The sequence below is a fragment of the Magnolia sinica genome, chromosome 1, assembly GCF_029962835.1.
Source record: "Magnolia sinica isolate HGM2019 chromosome 1, MsV1, whole genome shotgun sequence".
Classification (NCBI taxonomy): domain Eukaryota; kingdom Viridiplantae; phylum Streptophyta; class Magnoliopsida; order Magnoliales; family Magnoliaceae; genus Magnolia; species Magnolia sinica.
In genome coordinates this window covers 16428943-16451502 of record NC_080573.1, presented here as the reverse complement: position 1 = coordinate 16451502, position 22560 = coordinate 16428943, and the positions used below count along the sequence as shown (strand labels likewise).

General features: G+C 41.8%; 1 protein-coding gene across 1 annotated transcript in view; it reads left to right on the top strand.

Annotated features, from left to right (window-relative positions):
- Positions 1–1486: 1486 nt before the first annotated feature.
- The window catches only part of LOC131241155 (beta-hexosaminidase 1), a 77707-nt gene continuing 56633 nt past the window's right edge, over positions 1487–22560 (top strand). The window contains 3 exon segments of the mRNA XM_058239856.1: positions 1487–1886; positions 15413–15496; positions 18564–18599. Coding sequence (XP_058095839.1) covers positions 1575–1886; positions 15413–15496; positions 18564–18599 — 432 coding nt within the window. The 5' untranslated portion in view covers positions 1487–1574.

Genomic DNA, 22560 nt, shown 5'->3' with positions numbered 1-22560 from the left:
TTCTGACATCGCATTTGGACTTGTATTTTTGCCCCCAACAAGTACGAAAATCCCGCTAGGGCCGGATAAAAAAAATGATGCATCCGGGTCTCTCCTAATCCTTGCCGTACTCACCCGAGGATTGTTCCTATGGTGGGTGTTGCCGGCTTCACTTTTTCCCACGTTGTGGGCCGCTTGAGTGTTGAATCGGCCTGATTTTAAATTTCCCTACCTAACATAAACTGGGACAAATGATAGACCGAGTAGATGCCACACAAATATCATGGTGGGCCCACAACTCTATCTCGCACGGGCTCCCTAAAACAACTGATGCATTCATTTCGCGTCCATGCCGATGGACCATTGCCTGTTCAAGTCAAACGGTCGGCTGTACATTAATTTCGACGGCAAGAGTCGCCTGATGCGCGCCAGGTTGTTTTCAGACGTCGTATTGCTTGCAGCCATCCGCAGCCATAAGCTCCGTGTGACCCACCGTAATGTACGTGTTATATCCACTCCGTTCATCCATTTAGGTAGATCATCTTATGTAATAAGGTCTAACATGAGGCATATCTAAAGCTTAAGGGGACCTCATCATGGGAAACGGTAGGGATTGAACGATCACCATTAAATACTTCCTGAGGGTCATGGAAGTTTTGGATCAAGGTGATATTTTTGTTTTCCCTTCATCCAGATTGGAGTCATATTACGAACGAGTTGGATGGAAAATAAATATCCTAGTCGTCCCTTAGGAAGGTTTCAACGGTGGAAGTCATTATCCCACTTTTTCCTATGGTGTGGATCACTTGAGCTTTGAATCTAGATCATGTTTGGAATCATCGCCTAAAATGGGCTGCCAGAACGGATGGACGGCGTGATACATGCATCGCGTGGGCCAACGGAGCTAGGACGGCAGGAAACCCTACAGCCGAGCGCTGCGTCTGTTATCTTTGTCGGCGGGATTTCCCGGCTCGGATATTTAGACGCGAATTCCCTGTGCCCCGCTCAAGTGAAGTTCCTGTAGTAGGAAGCTATGTGGGGCCCACGGAGATTCCTTTGAGAAATCCATTACGTCCATCAGTTTCTCAAGCTCACGATAGCACAAGAGTCCAAAACATCAAGCAGATTCAAAACTGAGGTAGACCATGCCACATGAGATTGAACATCTACCATTGGAACCTTTAAGGGAGAATGAATTTTGGATTAGAGTGATATCTGGGACTACAGTTTATGTCAGTGGTAATAACGTTCTGAACGGTTTGGATGACATATAAACATCATGTTCGGCATCAGAAAGGTTTCAACGGTGTAAGTTTCCATTCTCACTCTTTCCTATCGTGTGGCCCACCAAGTCTTATATCTACCTGATTTTTGTATACATTTCCTATTGTAATAATTAGAAAATGATGGACGGAGTGGATATTTACAAGTAAATATTTGTGGGCCCCGCATAGCTTCCGACGGCGGGGGCATGGGAAATTAGCGTCTGTCCCGGAAACCCCACGCAGGTACGCATCGGAAGACGGCCGTAGATATATATCCTTTCATCAGTGACCGAGCTTCCACCCACCAGCATTTCAGTGCACGGCCGACTCATGAATTTCCGCTCCATCCTTCTCTTCATCTCTCTTCTCGCCTCTGCATCTTCCAAAACCCTAACTCCAGACGATTCTCTCACATACATATGGCCTCTCCCCAAGGAATTCACGCACGGTAATGCCACCATCTCCGTCGATCCTGATCTCTCCCTCCAAGTCCGAGGCGACGGTGGAGATTCTCCCATCGTCCGTGAGGCTTTCGAGAGATACAGGTCGACTGTATTCAAGCACTGCTCCAGGTCCCCTGGTCCTAAATCCTCTTTCGATCTTAAAGAGATCAGGATCGTCGTTGGATCCGCTAATGAAACGGTGAGCCCTTTTGCGGCTTCTCTATCACTGTAATTTCGTTTTAACCATGGCGAGAGGAGTACAAGCGATTTCAAGAAGGGGAGTTAACTGATGCTCTGTCAGTGTGCAACACTTGATACGCAGGCGTTAAGAAATTGAGAAGTGGCATATACTACTCAATTTTGACTGCCCAAATGGGTCATAATCCAAAATTCATATTTGCTGAACTATCCTGACACCTGATTATTGGACACATATTTTCTAATTTCAATCCGTTGGATATTTTTCATTTGAAACATCCATTCAGCGTCCAGCAAGCAGTTATTTAGACAGTCAAATCAGTATACTATTTTTTTTTGGTTTGCCGTCCATCTTATTTGAGTTAATTGTATGCCACATCCATAATGTTTCAGTGCCTGCATATAAGCCATCACATTATGCCAGAGTATCAAAGTTTCCTTTGCCTAAAAATAGGTTGTTCAGTGGAAATTACATAGAATCATGCATTCACATAATTACTTAAATTCCTTTAATTGGGTTGGTTTTGAAATTTATTTATATCATGTTTCCTTTAATTGGGTTGGTTTTGAAATTTATTTATATCATGTTTAATTATAACTGGTTTTAGTTGTTTTCGCTTGTCATAGATTCCTGTGAAGATCCTGAAAGTGATCTTTGCCTTTTACAACTACCCTAAGCGTGAGATACAACTATTGAGGTGCACTCATGGGGTGAAGGCTCGAGATTTTGATTCTAGTTTTTCTTCCTACAACATGAATTCAGAAACAACCTTCCTAGAATCACCAACTGAATTAGTAATTCAAAATTTTTAGTTTAGATAGAATACTAATAGACTCCCATATTTTAGAAATTTCAAACTTCTCTTATCCGCATCATGGTCATCAACTTGACGAGATCTTATGCTTTCAGTGACCTTGTAAACATATCCTCTACTTGACCTTCAAGCTTACAGAATATGAGCTGTATGCAAGTCATATGAATTGCTATGGTTTCTATTGCCATCTTTGCTGGTGTTTGAGCTGTTAATGATGACATAATCATTGAGTCACCATGGCCTATGAGGTGCATAGCATGCCCATATTGCAAAAGACATACTTATGTTTTTAAAAAATGCCGTCCGTGTTAGGCTTCCAGTAACATGTATGCGCTTGGTGCTTCTCAATGTTTTAAAGAAATGTTTATGATGCATCCACTTGTATCTCTCATGACTATTCATGCACATTGATCAAGATTTTTTCTAAAAGTCACACCACTTTAATTTTGGATAAAGATTATCTCATGCAGAATTTTCTGAACTAGAAAGGAACACATTTTTCCATAATATATCACATGGAAAATAATTAATCCTTCTCTATATTCATGGAACCAGCCAAAATAGTCTCAATATTACTTTGCTCATACTTTGGGCCGATTTGATGAAAACTTAAAAAATTAGAATCTAAACTAAAGATACCCACCTTCAAATTTTCATGATCATGGGAGCATAATCCAATTCATCAATTCTCCTTGCCATCCCCCTGCCGCCCCGCTCGCGTTAGAGGGGTCGCGTTAGAGGGGAAGATTAACAAAGCGGGAAAAGATAGAGGGAGGGGGAGCAACATCTTATTCTCTTTGCCATTTCACTCGTGCTTCTTTAATGAAGTACTAGCTCACTCCCTATCCCACCCAAAACAACCTCACTCCAAATACCCAGCTACTAACACGCACTCACTCTCGCCCGGCGCAGCCTCCTTCACCAGGATCAACAGTCAAACTGCACTACCACTACTTGTGAGATAGAAGTAGGGCACTTCACTCACCTCAGAGTGAGGTGAGGTGGGAAATGTAGTGTAGCGTAGTCTGCACTCTTTAGAAAGTAAAAGATGACCTTTTGAGATTTATGTTTCAATGGGAAGCCGAATGGTATCGCTGGAAACTCGACGAGACTTCACAAAGGATAGCAGGGAGAGTAAAAGGACAAGTAGATCAAAAGGCAGGAGTCGATCTTCTAGGAGATTTGGAAAACACCAACATTCATCCTAGCTGCTGCAAGAGGAATCCTTCACCAACAGAGATTTAGGTGGAGATGATGGAGATGTCCAAGCTCCAATGAAGGATAGAGGGAAAGAGATCGTCAGGGATGACTCCTCAATAAGAAGGGATGCTCAACCACAAAGGGAGAATGGGAAGGGTTGGACGAATGTAGAAAAGAAGGGAGTCCTTAATGCAGGAAGGAAGGACGTTGTTAGGGTTGATCTGGAGGAACTTCTGGCACTATTTGTGAAAGATTTCCTGGTAGGCTGGCTACCCATTAATTTCTCTCGAGTTTTTGGGCGGGCAGGAGAGGTTTCGCAGGTTGTCCTCCCTTGTTTTACGGGGTCTGCGGAAATCCATGGATTCACTTTCATCCTCATGAAATCGGAGGACGAGATCTAGCAGGTGATTAAGATGTTGATTGTGGAAAGCTTCGTAGGGAAGAAAATGCTCGTCCAGAGGACAAAATTCAGTCTAAAACAAGTGAACAGAGAAAAAGCTAGGGGAACGTCTGTTGGTAGGGATACCCAGCCGGTCCGATGACTCGGTCGTTCAAGGAGATTGTGACAGGGGAAGCCTCGGCTCATAGGAGGACGGATGAGGAAGGAGGGAAGATGAGTGCTGAAGGAGGAAGCAAATGCAGGGAAGATGGTCTGCGGAGACGCAACTATAGTGAGCCGGGCATGGTTTTCCTTGCGGTGGTCGGTGGTGGCATCAATGGCGGTGGTCAATGGAAGAATGCAACTACTGTTTAAAACCAATAGCATAAGACAAGATATGGATATCCTTGAAGTTGGGCTCCGACATTGATATGCTTCTGTTGGTTGGGGAATGGTTTAACGACAGTTCGACCAAAGTCATTTGCAAGTGGGAGGATTTTTCTCTGTTCGAAACCGAAATCGCTTGGTTTCTGTTTTGGGGTATCTCTCTAGAGCTCTGGAATAACGAAGTGTTCCGGGCTGTGGGCGAATGTGTTGGCGAGGTTATGGCTATTGACGAAGGCACTGGGTAATGGGTACGACAACAACGTTAGCGCTGTGCACCTGTGCATTCACAAACAAAGGGCTATCAATCCCTTGGAATTGATACTTTTGAAGGTTGGAGATATTCATATCCCACTAAAGGTGGAGAATGAGTCTTTATGGGGAAAGCCCAGTTGTTTGGCGAGCACTGGAAGGCGAGAGAGGAGCGATCCCTTCCCACGGCATGCGCTGCAATGCGTTGAGAAGATGGAGCTTGGCCCCCGTGGTTCGATAGATCACTTAACCTTTTCGAGCATCGCTGCCTCTATGTGGTTGGTCAAACGGTGGTAGGTGGCCATGAGGCGTGTCAAGGAGAGGAGGTTGTAGGTGGATACGATGTGGGAGCACAGTGGTCGGTTATTTTCCCCATTGTTAGCTATGTGGATCAGACGATTCTTCACACGTAGAAGCCGTACGCACACGTCTGAGCAAGATATTTTCCCTGGAGGTTCGGTGGGAGGGTTAGATCGAGCCTGTGGGTTGGATGCGGCTCGGGATCTGGTGGCTGGTTTAAAGAGGCTTGGGGTTGAGACTTGGGTTCAAGCTTGCTTGGAGCTGCATCGTGAGGTGACATGTACCCCTCACGCTGTCACCGCCTCTGGTTGTGCAGAGGAGTTGCCACATGTAGTCTTGTCTGATGCGAGCAGTTCTGAAGCTGATTTAGCCTCATCCCCCTTGGCACATGATCGGTCAGGTGTTTCCGAAAAGTCTCTTTTGCCTATGGCACGTGAGAGCGACACCCTAATTTTAGTTTCGGGTCTGGCACATGCACATCCTAAGGCTTTAATACCTAAGGTTTGAAACTTAGTTCCATATTGCTGAGGGAGTCCAAGGGCAGTTCTACTTCTTGGAGATGGACTTTTCTCCTTTGATTAGTTTCCAAGCTCAGTTATGAACTAGGAAAATGAGGGAGTTCAGATGCATACTGATTAGATTACACCTTCTGAGGAAACAATCAATGAAAGAATGCATGCGGAGGTTGAGTCAGAACATTTAGACTAGACAGAAGAGTCCAGAGCTATGGTCATGGCAGGGGCTGACATTCAATCCAACAGAGGATCAAGTTGTGCAGGGTAAGAGTTGTCTAATGTGCTGGACTTTATGCCTTTGCAAGCTGCAACTCGAATTCCTACAAACAATGTGTGCGAAATGGGCCCAGCTGAAGCAAGAATTCAAGTAGGGGCCCAGCTGAAGCAAGAACTCGAGTAGGGGAAGCTTTGGATTGACAATGCTCTGTCGGAGGAAGAGTTGGACTGGACGAAGGATGTGATCGACAGGGTGAGTAGGAAGATAGGCTTCTCGTTCCATGCTCGAGACAAGGATGCAGTGGCTCTCTTCCAATTCATTGAACAACGTGGGAGTGAAGCAAGCATATTACCTTTGAGACGCAACTTGAAGGGGCAACGAGAACTATTAAGACTCGAAAGCTCAGTCAACTACGAAACGGGAAACAAGAATGGAGGAGTTCTTAGGGGTAGGATGGGAGAGGTCTGTTTCTTAATGAAGATCCTTAGCTGGAACGTTCGGGGCTTAGGGTGTAAGGCCATGCAGATTATCATCAAGGACATGCAGGAAATTGAAGGTGGAAGTCATTTTCTCTTCAGGAAACCAAAACTTCATATTTTGACGGAACTATGTTGCAAGAGGCATGGGGGTTAAATTCTATGGATTTCGTCTCCTTGGATGCTAATGGGATAGCAGGGGGTATTATAGTGACATGAAATTAAAGTTGTGAAGGAAGGAAGATTTCTGGTGCGGTGAGTACATTGTTTCTATTATTCTTACCGACATCTCATCTGGCTTCAAGTGGCTGTTCGCTATTGTCTACGGGCCTAGTAGGGTAGCTGTCAGAGCCAATTTGTAGGACGAACTTCGATCAGTGGCAACTCGCTGGTCTCTTCCGTGGTGTATAGGGGGGACTTTAATGTCATCCACTTCAGTTACGAGAAGTCGAACGGATCGTGAATAACAAGGAGCATGAAGGAGTTTGCATATTGGATCCAACAATACAATCTGATGGACATTCCCATGTCTGGAGTGAAGTTTACCTGGTCTAACGGCAGAAGTTCTCTAACCCTATTGCAATTGGACCGTTTTCTGGTGTCTACTGAATGGCTTGTCGAATTCAATTGTTGCAGTGCCAAGCACTCCCTAAACCCACCTTAAATCATAGACCCATTCTGTTGCAAATTGTTGACTACGGTTGGGGAACAAAGCCATTCAGATTTGAGCTGTACTAGTTAGAGGAGGAAGGGTTCTATGACATGGTTAAAGGGTGGTGGCGGGCTTTTCAAGTAGAAGGGACGACAGGTTTTGGATTGCATAAGAAATTAAAATTGTTCAAATTGGAATTGAAAGATTGGAAGAAGGAAGTTCTCAAAGCCAAGGAGGCTAAAAGAGTGTTTTTGATGGAAAACCTTAAAGCATTAGAGTCCGAAGAAGAGAGAAGAGCATTATATGATGAAGAGAAAGCAACGATCAACAATTCTTCTTGAATATTCGAAGTACTTGAAAGATGAAGAGATTAAATGGAGACAACAATCAAGAGCCTTGTGGTTGGTAGAAAGGGGATAAAAACACTCATTTTTTTTCCATTGTATGGCATCTGCTAGAAACAAAAATAATAGAATTTCCTCTAGTATTGTGGATGGAAACAAACTTCAGAAGAAAGATCAAGTTTGCCAGGCAATAGTGTAATTCTATGAGAATCTCCTTACAAACAATTGTTGGATACGCCCGAGACTTGACTACCTATAGTTTGATCGTATCAAGGATGATGAAGTGACAATATTGGAGTCTCCGCTTTTGGAAGGTGCGGTTAAGGCGACAGTAGATAGCTTGGCTAACGATAAAGCTCCTAGCCCTGACGGATTTCCCCTTGTGTTTTTCCAAGAATTCTAGGAAGTGGTTAAGACAGACGTATGTGTTCATCAATGATTTTTTTTTAGAAGGGAGCAATTCTTCTGAATTGGGTGTCTTTTATTGCTCTTATTCCTAAAAAGGAAGGGGCTGAATGCTTACAAGACTTTCGACTTATAAGTCTTGTTGAAAGCCCACATAAGATTATAGCTAAGATTCTTGCTTCGAGGCTTTGTGGAGTTTTAGGTTCGGTCATATTGGAAAGCCAATGAGCATTTGTGGAGAGAAGATAGATCCTTGACAACGTGCTTGTAACCCACAAATGCATTAACTCCAGGTTCATGGAGAAGAAACAGCGAGTTGTTTGTAAACTCGATGTGGAGAAGACCTATGGCAATGTGGATTTCCTAGATTATATGTTGGGCAGGCTGGGATGCGGATTCGAGCTTGCATTAGCTTGTCGTCCTTCTCAGTGAATGGCTCCCCCAAAGGCTTCTTCAAGTCGTCTAGGGGCCTTCATCAAGGGGACCTGCTATCTCCTTATCTCTTCCTCGTAAATGCGGAAGCTTTTAGTTGCATTATAGCCAAAGTTCAGGAGGCTAATCTTAACGGGTTCAAGGTTGCCGCTTCGTCTCCTTGGGTTTCCCATCTTCAATTTGCAAATGATACGATGATTTTTTTTTGTGATCCTGATCCATTGATGATAGCCAACTTGCGCGAAATTATAGAATGTTTTGAAGCGGTCTCGGGCTTTAAGGTCAACATCCGTAAAAACGAAATCTTAGGCATTTATCTAGGTGGCAAGGAATTATAGAGATTGGTGACGATGTTCGGCTGTAAAGTGGGATCTTTTCCCTCTTCTTACTTGGGATTCCCGCTATGCATTGGGATTTGGGAAGCCTACTCTTTATCTTTGGGATAAGGTGTTGGAAAGAGTTGAGAGAAGGTTGTTTTCTTGGAAGAGTCGTTACCTCTCCTTGGGCGGCTAGCTGACTCTTCTTCAAGCCACTCTATCTAATATGCAAGTCTATTTCATGTCTGTATTCAAGTGTTCTAAACTTGTGTAGGATAAATTGGACAAGTCGAGAAGGGATTTCTTATGGAAGGGATCAGGTGACAGGTTCAAATTCCATTTGATAAAATGGGAAGAAGTGTGCCTGTCTTTGGATCAGGGCGGTGCGAGCATCTGTATATTGAATCTTATGAACCAAGTTCTTCTTGGCAAATGTTTGTGGTAGTTTGGGACTGAGGAGGGGCACTCTTGGTGTGAAATTATAGCTTCTAAATACGGTCTCAAGGTAGGAGGATGGGAGAATAAGGATTCTTCCTGCTATCAGGTTTCTTATGTGTGATGGGCCATCGTGGATCTCAAAGGAAAATTCTGGGAAGGAGTGTCTTTTTCCCTAGGAGATGGTTCTCGGCTCAAGTTTTGGAAGGATCCTTGGTGTGGGGGAGACGGTGTGTTAATTAACCTCTATCCATCCTTGGCGGGTTTGGCGACATCCAATGAGTTGAAAGTAGCAGAGTGCGTTGAATATAGTGGCTCTTCGGTTATTTGGACTCCTCCATGTAGGAGGCCGCTTTTGGACAACGAGACTGAGGACTCGTTATCTCTTTTGGGCCGTTTTTGCGTTGTGGTTCTTCCAGGGGGTGAGGATTCCATGGTGTGGACTATGCAGAGTTCCGGTTGTTTTTCAGTCAAATCCTTCTACAATATGCTCCTGTTGGATCCTACAAATCCCTGTGGGACTTTTGCCTATCAGTTTTGATTCCAAGGTGCGCCTCCCAAAGTGGCTACATTCACCTGACCTGTGGCAAGGAAGAGGGTTTTGACGATTGATAATCTCCAAAATCGAGCCATGGTCATTCCGAACACATGTTGCCTTGGCATGAGAGACTCTGAGTCTATCGATCACTTGTTCATGACCTGTCCGTTCTCAACCAAGATTTGGGTGCATTTTCTTTCTCAATTTCAGATGGCTTGGGTAATGCCACAATTAGTTTCGACCCTCCTTTGGTCTTGGCCAGGTAGATTTGTGGCTAAAGAGGTGCGACCCATTTGGAACCTTCTTTTGCCTGCCATTTGGTGGGCCATTTGGGGCGAGTAAAATAGACGTCGTTTCTAGGATCATGCGGGATCTTTCATCGCCACACTGCTGTCTATAAAAGTGAATGTACTAGAATGGGCTTCAATCTTTAAAGTTAACTTAGATTTTATTAAGTCATTTGTTGGGCTGTATATTGCTAGTTCTCCCCCTTCTGCTATATTCTTTTCCTGCTTGTTTGTAAGTGGGCCTTAATAAAACTTTCATTAATCCTAGAAAAAGAAATTGTGCCCCTAATTTTAAAATTTCAACCATGTTTGTATCTATGATTTTCTCAATTCCAGCAATACCTAAAGTTTCATTTGGACCTTTTGCTTTTAGCCTCTTTCGATTCAGTAAATTATTGCTTCTAACTTACCAATTTCACTTAATTTGGAATGCACCTGATTTAAATTACCTACATAGTAAATCATGGTTACCTATGAAATACTTTAAAAAAAAAAAAAAAAATAAATTTGAAAAGTCCTATGAAATACTTTTTGAAGAAAGATTCACAACTTTATTGTTACTTTAGAGGGATAAAACATTTTTTAATGGGTTGGATAAGTAAATTCTCATAATGTTTCCAAACATCTGGACAAATTGTGTTTTTTAATACCTTGATTGCTTGCTTGGTTCTCCCTTTCCAATCCTCTTGGATTAATGGTTCTACTTTGCCTTTGCCAATGGTTTTTCAAAAGCTACAACCTTGGAGATTCAGAGACAATCGAGTTCTCCATGAGATGTAATTAGCCAGGTTCGATTCTCCCATTGCTACCACAATCAACACTTACTGGAAACAATTCAAACGCTTCTATAACAAAACCACACTGCAACCAATCAGACCTTTAGACTTCTAGAACTGATATGTGAATCTAAGACGTTGACCAATAACAAACTAAGAAGCTGTTGGGTTATTCAAAGGCTTTAGGGTGGGCAAGATGGAAAAGCCGGTTTCCTACCTTCAATTTGCGGATGACACGCTTGTATTTTGCGAGGCGGATAAGGGGATGGTGAAGGATTTGAGGAAAGTGGTAATTTGTTTCAAAGCGGTGTTGGGGTTAAAAATTAATGTAGGGAAGAGTGAGATGTTGGGAAACCACTTATCCATGGATGAGACCATTCAACTAGCAGATTCCTTCGCTTGCAAGGCAAGTTCTTTTCATGCTTCTTATTTGGTTCTCCCTCTCTGTATTGGGAAACCGCCGATTCATCTGTGGGATAGGGTGATAGAGAGAATTCAGAGGAAATTAGCTAAGTGGAGGAGCCACTATCTTTCTCTCGGGGGTCATCCCACTTTGATTAAAGCAACTTTTTCGAACACGCCGCTCTATTTTATGCCCTTGTTTAGGTGGCTGTAGGCCGTTCTAGTTAGATTGGGAAAAAACTTAGAAGGGATTTTGATGAGGATATCACGTCACGTACGCCTTTGCGTACGTATCCGAGGAGGAGGCAGGTCGCACTGATTTCCTTGTGGCTAGGCGAGTACTCGTGATCGTGCTAAAGACCCCATGTGCATGTGCGAGCATCTGGAAGACCCCACATTGGGAAGATGCACATGGGTTGTTTTATAGAGTGATCCCGACCGTTGGATTGGAGGGACATGACGATCAGGCCGTTGGATCACATGATCGAGCCATTGATCATGGATCACCCACACTAGTTTTTCTTAGACTTTATCAGCTTATAGGATCTAGTTTTGTTTATGTTATGTTTGGACACCATTATGAGTGTTTTTAGTTGATTTTATTTAGACTAGGGCTATTTTCACTAAAATTCACAAAACATGGTGTTTATTGTAATTATTGAATTTTCTTGGAGCTATAAAAGAGGTTGGGCGTGCGACCCTCTCGAAGCTTTGTTCATTTTGTTCTTCTTCTTTTATTTTCATGAGATTTGAAGAAACTTCCATGTGATTTGGAAGGGAAATTGGTGTGAGGCTAATCTTCATCAACGGAGGTGCGAGGTCTCCATCTTATCCCCACATCACCACCATTTCATTATCCATCAAGGTATTTCCTTTAAGTTATTCAACTCTTCCATTTTAAGTCTTCATCTTCTCCTAAACCCATCTTTCCCTTATCTATCCACCATCCAAACCCTAACCGACCTAAACTCATCAATCCCATGCCACACATGTGACCATACAATCACACATGTGAATCTTTCGGGTTGGCCGTATGGCCACACCTTGCTCATTTTGGTTTTCCATCATCCTTAGATCGAAACCCCTTTCTTCCATTCCCAAAACCCTAATCCTAAATCTAAAATCCCTAACTTTCCTACTTTCCCAAATTACCAAAACCCTGACTTTTCCCATTATTCAATCCACTCAAAATCCTTACACTCCTTCCATCAAAAACCATAATTCCCACATCCTAATCTATAAACCCTTTAATCTCTTCACCCAATTTGATTCCATAAACCTTAATTCATAGATTTCCCTAATTCCCATAACCCTAATTTTACCTTACGTTCTATTAGGTAATCTACTTTGAAATAGACTATATCCTCTGCTAATTGGATGCCCCTACATCCATTAGATCATAGTTTCCTTTTATTTAATGATTTTGTGTGACGATGTTGGTAACCTAGGGTAGGATTATGCATGATATTCTTTTGGTTTTCGTGGTATTTGTGATGATTATGGCAAGGTTTGTGTTTTTTGTTAATTATCTTAATTTTGCTACTTGATCTCACATGATATTTGGTTCATGCATCGGTTCTGCATCAGATTTTCTATGAAGGGGCTTTGAAAACTCCTTTAGGTTTCATCTTTTGAAATGGGAGGAGGTCTGTAGGCCGTTTTTTGAAAGCGGTGCAGGTTTGCGAGTCTTAAGGCATATAAATTCAACCCTTCTTGGAAAATGGCTTTGGCGGTTTGCTTTGGAACGAGATAGCTTATGGTGGGTTATTATTGCCTCTAAGTATGGAACTTATCTAGGGGGTTGGGATATGAAATGATCTTCTCTCCATAGGGCTTCCCATATCTGGAAATCGATTATGTCGTTGAGATTCCTTTTGGAAAGGTGCGAAGTTCTCCATGAGGGATGGCACAAGGGTTTGTTTTTGGGCAGATTGCTTGTATGACGAGCATCCCTTGCAACATGACTTCCCCTCTCTAGCTAGCTTATTGCCTTCGTCATATTTGATGGTGGCATAATGCTTCTCCCTTTGCGGCTCGTCTATCGTCTAGCTCCTCCTTATAGGAGGAATTTGTCTGATATTGAGGTTGATGAGTACAATACTTTGCTTAGCCATTTGCAGTTCTTTTTGGTCGGGAAGTGGGGCGGATTTCTTGGTGTGGCGGATGCAGGCTTCGGGTGGTTTCTCGGTTAAGTCATTTCACTAATGATTGTTCTCAAGGTATAAGGCTCATCCGCGGAATGCTTTCCACTTTTGGTACTATGGCGTGCCGCCAAAATCGTGGGTTTCCTATTGCTTGTGGGGCAAAATAGGGTTCTCATTAGGGGTGCACATCGAACTGGTAGAACCGTGAAACTGGACTGGAACCGATCAAACGGTCCAGTTTGGTCCGGTTTTAAAGTGCACTAGTACCAAAAATCAAAGAACCGTTTAGATCGGTTCGGTTCCGGTTTAGGGGTATGTAGAACCGATCCGAACCATGGAACCGAACCTAGAACCGAACCTGGAACCGAACCAGGAACCGAACCTACATTAAAAAAAAAAACAAAACCCTAAGTCTACCCGACCCTGCTGCGTGCGTGTGGCTGCCCCCGCCCTCTCTCATCTCTCTATCGTCGGTCCTCTCTCTCTCTCTCTCTCTCTCTCTCTCTCTCTCTCGCCGCTGTCGGCCCTTTCTCTCTTGCCGCCGCTAGCCCTCTCTCTCTCGCTATTGCTCTCTCGCCGGCCCCCGATCCTCTCTCTCTCTCTCTCTCTGCTCATCTCTCTCTCGTTGCTCCTCTCTCTCACTGCTCCTCTCTCTCACCGATCCTCTCTCTCTCTCTCTCTCTTGCTGCTTCTCTATCTCTCGCTGGTCCTCTCTCTCTCCACACACCACAGAATTGTGGAACCGAACTGGTTTTCACGGTCCAGTTCTAGGGTGTTAATGGTCCGGTTTCGGTTCCGAAAATCCTAGAACCGTATGGAACAGTTCGGTTCTGGTTTCACCCCAGAACCGGACCGAACTGACCCGTGTGCACCCCTAGTTCTCATAATTGTCAATCTTTAGAACAGGTCCTTGCCGATCCCAAACATGCGTTGTTGTGCAATCGAGATGCAGAATCCGTGGATCATTTATTCATCTTTTGCTCCTTTGTTAGCGAAGTGTGGTGTCACTTTATAGCGCGGGTATGGAGTTGATTGGGTGATGCCTAAGTCAACTTGGGATCTTCTTTGGGCTTGGCAGTTGATGTTGCTGGCGATTTGGTGGTCTATATGGGGAGAGAGAAATCGACGTTGTTTTCATAATCATTCGCAATCTATTTAAGTGGTGATGCTGGGGATTTCTCATTTGTTTGTCTGATTGGATTGAGTTGTAAAGGTTATAGGGTTTTTGTGTTCTGTCCGCTTGCAGGCGATTTTGTTGTTTCCTTTCCCGCCTAGCGATTGCTAGTAGTTTCTTTAATATAATTTTTTCTCCCTTAAAAAAAAAAACTAAGATATGAAAGAACTTGGGCAAGCATACTTATCTTTGTTATAAATTGTAGGATCGGAAAACAAAATCCTAACCTTGATTTGTAAGGTCGAGATCTTGGACCTGCACCCATGAGTGCAGTCCAATTATTGTGTCTCACATGATAACAGAGTAATAATAAAAGGAAAAGCACTCACATGAGATCCTTGCACAAATCTTGGGATAAAAGAGAACAAAATAAAATTTGACTTCTATTTGTGTCTTGTAAAGATCATACATGAACCAATCTTAAAAAAAAAAGATTGTATATGAATCAATCGTCGCTATTCTATTTGCTTATAAATTCAAAGTATGTGGATACTATTCAAACCATGCGTTTCTAACTTTTTATCTCCAAAACTAAATAACTTGAACTGTGAAACCCATGGCTAGGTAAAATGAGTCCAACCCATTACACTTGTTTGAGTACACAGCTTTGTGTGTACATGCAAAGCATCATAATCTTGTTAGTTTACCCAGTCTTGTGTGCACCTACAATTCACCATACCTATATATATCCTCTAGGATTTGATTTGATCTTATTCAAGCTTATCTTTGTAACTAATTAATTATAAATAAAGGGTCATTAGAGAAGGGAGGTTTAAGCCCTCCAATCATCATTCAACTCCTCATGTCACATCTTTCACAATGTAGTCTCTTGAGTTTAACAAAACTTAAGCCATGAAACACACACACACACATAAATAAACAATTATAAAACGTAAACTGTTACAAAACCAAAACTAAACAAATCACTTTGTACTCTAATAACCAATTCAAGCACAACCTTCCCAAACCGCCAACCAATTTGTTTGCTGAGTTAAAAGTTCTTAGTTTTAGATATACTTCTTTATTTATGGTTCAATTTTCTGAAATGAATTGATTTTGGATCAATGGTTTAACCTGCAACAGCTTCAACTTGGTGTGGATGAGAGCTATTCTTTATATGTCGCAAAGGACGATGGACAGTCGATCATCGGAGAAGCTATGATTGAGGTAGGAATAGGATGCTTTGAATGCTTATAACCTCTGTGTTAGGCAAATCTTCAGAAATGGATGCATGGATTTTGATAATGGTGATGTTGGCTATACTGTTCTCAATGAAACATTATTTAATTATCTTTTCTTTGTCGACAGCCAAGCAGAAATCTAAAAGATAAAGTACCAAGTTTAGAATATTAATATGTTGTCTACACATACTGTGCATACATGCACATGACAAGCCTACAGAAGATGTACCCCATGTTAGTGGATATTATATTTGAGGATCAGTACAATTTGACTTTTTTCAGTTCTATTGCGTTCTCTTTTTATATATTGCTTTTTCTTTCTGTCGTTACCAATGAGAATTTTCACATAGAAAGTAACAATAAGAATAGGGCCCTATCTTCGTTACCCTTTAAAAAAGAAGAATAGTGCCCTATGATAGAGTGCAAGATCCAGATGCATTTTCTTTTGGTCCTTGTTACCATAAATTACTCCCCCCTCACTAGCTGTTGCTGTACTGTCATGGTTTGGGCCTACCTATTTTCGATTATGTTAAGACTGAAAGAACTTCCTACCCTTGTCAGAGGTCAAGGATTTCAATAGGATGCAATACAAGACATTATTATAGGAAATTATCACAGTTCTCTGAGAGGGTGCATGGGGAACCAGATATTCAGGACAGTTGACGAGAGACACAAGGCAGTTCTGCTCGAGGTCAGTGTGTGTTCGGGAGGTAAGAATGCCTTTGAGAGAATTGCGGTCATTATCACCATCACCACCATCACCACCACCATCATCATCATCTAAGCCTTATCCCATCTAAATGCGGTTGGATACCTGAATCCTTTTCTGCCATTCCACTCTATCAAGGGCCATAACTTCCGTTAGACCATAGTTCATTAAGTATTTTCTTACTAACTCACCCATCTCCTATTGGGCTCTCCCCTTGCCCTTATAGAGCCTTCAACTTGTACAAATTCACTCCTAACTGGTGCAGTTCCTGGTCTCCATCAAGAAAGACTTTTAGATGGTTTTGTCATGTGCAACGGAGACCAAGCATTGCGCTGGTTAGGAGTGAGTTCGTACAAGTTGAAGGCTCTCAAAGGGCAAGAGGAAGGCCCAAAAGAGACTTGATGAACTATTGTCTAATTGAAGTTATGGCCTTTGATATAGTGGCATGGCCGAAAGGATTCATGTAGCCAACCCTATTTAGTTGGGATAAGGCTTAAATGATGACGATGACTGCAATTCTTTGAGAGGCATTCTTACTTCCGGAACATGTGCCGACCTCAAGCAGAATTGCCTTGTTTCTCTCGTCAACTGTCCTGAACATCCGGCTAGCCCTTTGAAGGGGCGCAATTAACACTTTTACCCTCCATGTGTGTCTTTAGAGAATGGCTAGAATCGTCTGCATGTACCCTGGTTGTTGCTAAATCTGGTATCAAATTCAGCCCCTCCCCTGATCATGTGAATTGATAGGAGGGATAACTGTTTCAAACTCTCAGAGTTTACCCCAATCATCTAAAGATGTGTCATCCTTTTCCTGACCTGGTAGAATGCACATCACCTGAGTTTTGTCGTATGTGATTCTTCATAATCTTCATCTGCAACTGAGAGCTACCACAACCGTGATTGGTAGAGCCCCCCGAGCCTCTGACCACCTCTTCTCTCCAACGCTGGTTCATCATCCTACACTTTCACATAAAAGCAAGACCTGTCAATCCATGGATCTTTTGTTCTGGGATTGGGACTCCTTTAATTTTATTTTCACTCTCATGAAGTGAATCTCCTCCCATCAACTTGCTGTATATTTCAGCCACATCCCCTATGCAAGAACCAATTGAGACCAATGCTTCCTCTAATGATGCTTCTAGAGGGAAGCTGCACCCAAGTGACCCTGTTCTCCACCATCGACCGCCCGGACCGTCTTCCCAAGGTCCTAATCGGGTCATCTCCAAATGTCGTTCCGGCAGTGAGCACCCTTGCACATCATGTGAGAACCCAGCTCGAATTGGAGAACTCACAATTGGGCAGACCCATATGATTGTTGGCCATTTGAAGCCTTGGTGATACTGATCCTCTGTTGATGGTGACCACCAAACTTCCCTCAAGTTTCTCGCGCAATCCCCTTCACCCAAGCCACTCTTGCACACTGCTGAACCGCATGTTTAAAGAGCTTTGCGCTGCTAATCATGGCATCTGTGCTCCTCTTCTCTGCTTCCCTTCACATTACTTTGCTGAGGGAATGCGATCTATAGTCAACTGCAAATAATCCAGACCATATTTCGCAAATCTACGACCATTCATCTTCTGACCAACATTCATTGGCTTCATCTTTTGGGTCGAAGTGAATGAATGAAAATCCTGTAATTCTCCAACGACTAGCGGTAATGAGGAATAATCTCTGTTACCTTGCCATACTTGAGAAAGAACCATTGAAATCCTACCTCTATTCATTCTTCAGGAAAATGCTCTATGAATAGGGAGAACCACCCATCTGCTACCAGGTTTCACTTCCTTCTCTCGATACCCAATCTTCTCTCGTGATCTTTGAGGATTCTTTTCCCTCCAGCTGCTCTGTGGAGTCCATCTCGCAGCCATTCGCACTGATCAAAAGGAAATGAGTCAAATGGCATAGACCTTAATTTGTAAGATGACAATTCCTTTCATTGATGGAATTCAGCAATCGCAGGCTGTTATATCCTCAAATATTTTCTGATTTAAATGTGTTGGATGCATCTATTATGCAATTCGCATACATTTATCATGTCATCATCTTTGTGTTCATCATAACCTTGACCTTAGGCATTTGAGTTAGGTCTGCTATAACCTCAATCTGTAACATCTGCTATAACCTCATATATCATGCCATCGTCTTCACTCTTCATCATAACCTTGGCGCTTGACCTTAGGCATTTGAGTTAGGTCTGCTATAGCCTCATATATGTTTCTTTTGAAAAAAAAGTCCTCAAATTTGTTTGATTAATCTATTTCTGCAATTTGCTTTTTCTTTTTTCTTTTTATCATTTAGATCTGTTTTTTCGGGGACTTAATTACCTTTGTTTTTTCTCTGTAGGCAAATACTATTTATGGTGCACTGCGTGGATTAGAGGTGTGTACAAGGCCATAGGAAAAATATTTATGCTCGTTATGTTGATTAGTTGAGTCAAAGTATGCATCTTTATGTATTATTTAAAAGTTGGTGCTGGACTAGGAGTGTTAATTTAAACACATTATGTTTCCTCTTGGTTATTTGCACTTCTCTGCATATGGTGTATCTATAGTACTTGGGGCCTGTTTGTACACTGCAAGCCTAAAGAAATTGCATTCAATTCATGTAGCCAACAGCTAGCGACTACATGGGATTCATGGCTACAATTTGTTATTTTCATTGATAGTAGGGAGAAGACCACCAAATGAAACGTAATTTCATTTGGCAAGCTCCAATATAGAATTTGTTTGCATTGACTGATCATATGGTTTATTCTCTCTTTATTGGTCGGTGCTGGATCAATGGAGATATGAATGTTGTACTCTAGAGTTAAATCTTAGTACTGTTGTTAATGCGCCTGATTTGCCTTTATATGCATATGCCGTGGACAATATTATATAGGAATGTAGACCAGGCATGATGTTTATTAAACTATATGTAGAAATTCCATGAGGCTACATTGTAGAGAATACAAAGGGTTACATGTATACATAAAGAATGAGAGATCTTTGTAAGATCTTGTAGGAGATCTTTAAGAGATGTACAGCTTAAAATAGAAATGGAAGTAATCTTAATCTATCCTAATAAGGAATTAACCTAATATAATTTTAACATCCACACTCAAACTCAAGGTAGTTCGAGAGAACAACTTGAGTTTGAAAGGCATACATATTTTTTTAGAATAAAAGCAAAAAAGCTTCCATAACACTTGAATGGAACGACATAGGAAAGCAACAATTGTATGCTACCACGCGACAAGTAATATTCCAAAAGATTTGATGGCTGCTATTGGGGCAGGGACTCACCTTTCGAGTTGTTCTTACAGCTGTGGTAGTTGCGAGTTCAGTCTTGCTCTCTTGTCTTCTTTCCTCTGCCTTCCTCTCGTAATTGACCCTATCTTTCTTCCCACGCCTATCCATCCATTAGATTGACATCCAACCAGGTGCGCGATAAGGGCTCCTGTTTACTAATAGATCTTCCGTTGCTAGTATCACATAAAAAAAGCACATACTAATTCAGAATATTACAATATACTGATCATTGATCAGGATCATATACAACCTCATACTGATCATTGATCAGGATCCTTTCAAAGGCCAATCAATACTAAGCAATTATTTATATATTGAAAACAAAGCACACACTGAATTGGATGAGCAACGACGAGACAATGAATGATGATAAAATGACGAGAAACCTCAGGTGAGCATGTACTTTTGACAACTGACGAGATGTGAATTGCCGGACCAACTGTCCGACACAAACGTGTCTAGATCAACTACCTAACACAAACGAACTTGGACCAACTGGCCAGCACAAATGAGTCTGGACCAACTACCTGGCTCTATAATGGGTCCAACGCATATGCCCATAACAAAAAAGGAACGTGTAACACATCTTTTCAAAAGGCCCGACACGGAGAATTCAATTCGTCGAATATATGAGCAATGTTTGACATATCGGTATCATGTTATGTATCGCACCCTTGGGATACAGATACGTATCATTTATCGCACGGGATATATCGTTTATATCGTGTAATTTGGATATATCGTTTGTATTGTGTAATTTATCGCACTTTTTGGGAAACATGGGGAAACATTGGAAAAATGGTTGAATTTTTCAAAAAAAAATCAAGAATTGTTAAAAAGACCTTAATCTACACTTTTAAATCATAACATGTTAAGAAAGAAGTGCACATAATAGGTTTCCTTCTTATGAGGTCCTAAGCCATGTGTTATCTGACTGAACTAATGTAACTATATTCAAATTGAATGCATAACATTTAAAATGTATATAATGATCATTTCATCAAACACTCCTAAATACTTCGAAATTATTCTCAATTGACAATTGGTTGAAGGAAAATTTTGAAATAAAATTAATATTTTAATATTTTTTAAATTAATTTTTTATAAAAAATGATTTTTATTTTTTGAAAATTGACAAGGACTTAACAAATCAGTAGATCAACCCTCATACATGCTTGATTTCATGTTTGGAGTGCAACATTGCAAGCAATTTGGGAGAATTGGAGAAATTTCAAAATTTCTCTAATTTTCCTCAAATCGGACCACCTAACTCAAAATTTGAAATTAGAATGTATGTGATGATCATTTAGTCAAATACTCATAAATACTTCAAAACTAGTCTCAAATGACAGCTAATTGAAGTAAAATTTCAAAAAAAAAAAAAAAAAACATGGAGAACATGAAGAACCACTGGATATTGAAATCAAGGCTCCAACTTCGTGACTTTTCATGCAAAACATGAAGAACCAACAAATTTGTAACCATTTGACACTGATTTAACAAAATTTCAACAAAAAAAAGGATCGAAAATTGAAAATACTCACCAGATTGAATGTGTGGGATATATTGGCACTACCTATGCATTTTGTATCGCACAGGTGGGATACAAGATATATAGTGGGATATATCGGCCGATATTGTCGATATTTAAAACATTGTATATGAGGAGGCGACGAATAAAGTCTACATATGAACTAAAGGAGATGTTGTGCAGCCATCTAGGCGAGATCATCAACGGGGTCATTGGCTCCGGCAAGATGAACAAAAGAACAAAAGTGAGGCAGCCAGATGGAAACCAAATAGAGCTCAATCATGCTCTGTAAGTGTATGGATTTGGTGCACCTTCTGGGCATTGAATTAAACAAGCATGGGCAACAAGCTACAATGTTTGACAGTGGTTATGGTTTGAGGTCCGACAGAAGATTGGAGGGCCGGAGACGACAATCAACACAATTAACGAGATCAGCCAAGTGGGCAACAAATTTGGTTTAGGGCTATTGCTGTGGCATGACGAAGGACGATGGAGATTGATAATGATGATGACGGTGATGGATGTCGATAGAGGTGGTGGGTTGGTGAAGAGAGGAAGCAACAATGGTGGTGACAGAGGATGCTGTAATCAATGGTGGAGCCGATGAGGGTAGTGGCTACGATTAGATCCACAGTGGTGGCATTAGCCGATCGTGGTGGTGATGGTGCATGCCGATTGGGAAGAAGGTGGATTTTAGATATGGACTCTTAGATCTAAGTTTGGAGGATGATAATGGAGGGACCACTATGGCAGATTCCGATGAGGATTAGTAGGAGCAGTGGAAGATGGGTCTACGGTGATGGAAATAGAGATTGTGACGACGAAAGAGGGCCTCCTGAAAGAGATGATGGTGGTCTCAGATGTGGCGACTGAAGAAAACGACGATGGGGGTGATGGTTCCGATGAGCTGTTGCTATCGGTGGTGGATTTGAGAAAGATGACATGAGATCGGGCCAACCGGATGGGTTCAGGGTCAGGATTGCTGTTGGATCGAGTGGTGGCTATAGATTCGATGGCCCATATCAATCAAACTCAGATTTAATGGTAAGCAATTGTCTATTTGAGATTTAATGATGGAAGTTGCTATGCCGGAATATGAAGGAGATGTGGATCAATGTGATGATGGGTTCTCGATTACAGCGGCCACGAATTCGTGGATTAGTGGACTCCAACATTTGAGTAATAGATCTAGTTCTAGGATGATGATGTAGACGAGATGACAGTGAGTGGTTTGCAGAGTTGGTCAAAAGGCTGGACAATTGTTGAATCTAGGTCGGTGTAGATGTAAGACTGATGGCAGATGATGGCTTGAGGCTGATGATCATAGATGGGAAAAGAGAATTAAATGGCTAAGATTAGAGACCTAGTTTAGAGCTTTGATACCATGTTGAAAAGCACCATAACATGATCGACAATCAACGATGGTTGATCAATGGTAGGTTATTTACATGGGTAGCATGCGACACATGCACAAGCTGAGTGCAAGACCTCTCTTCAACAACAAGTTGAAGAAGAGAAG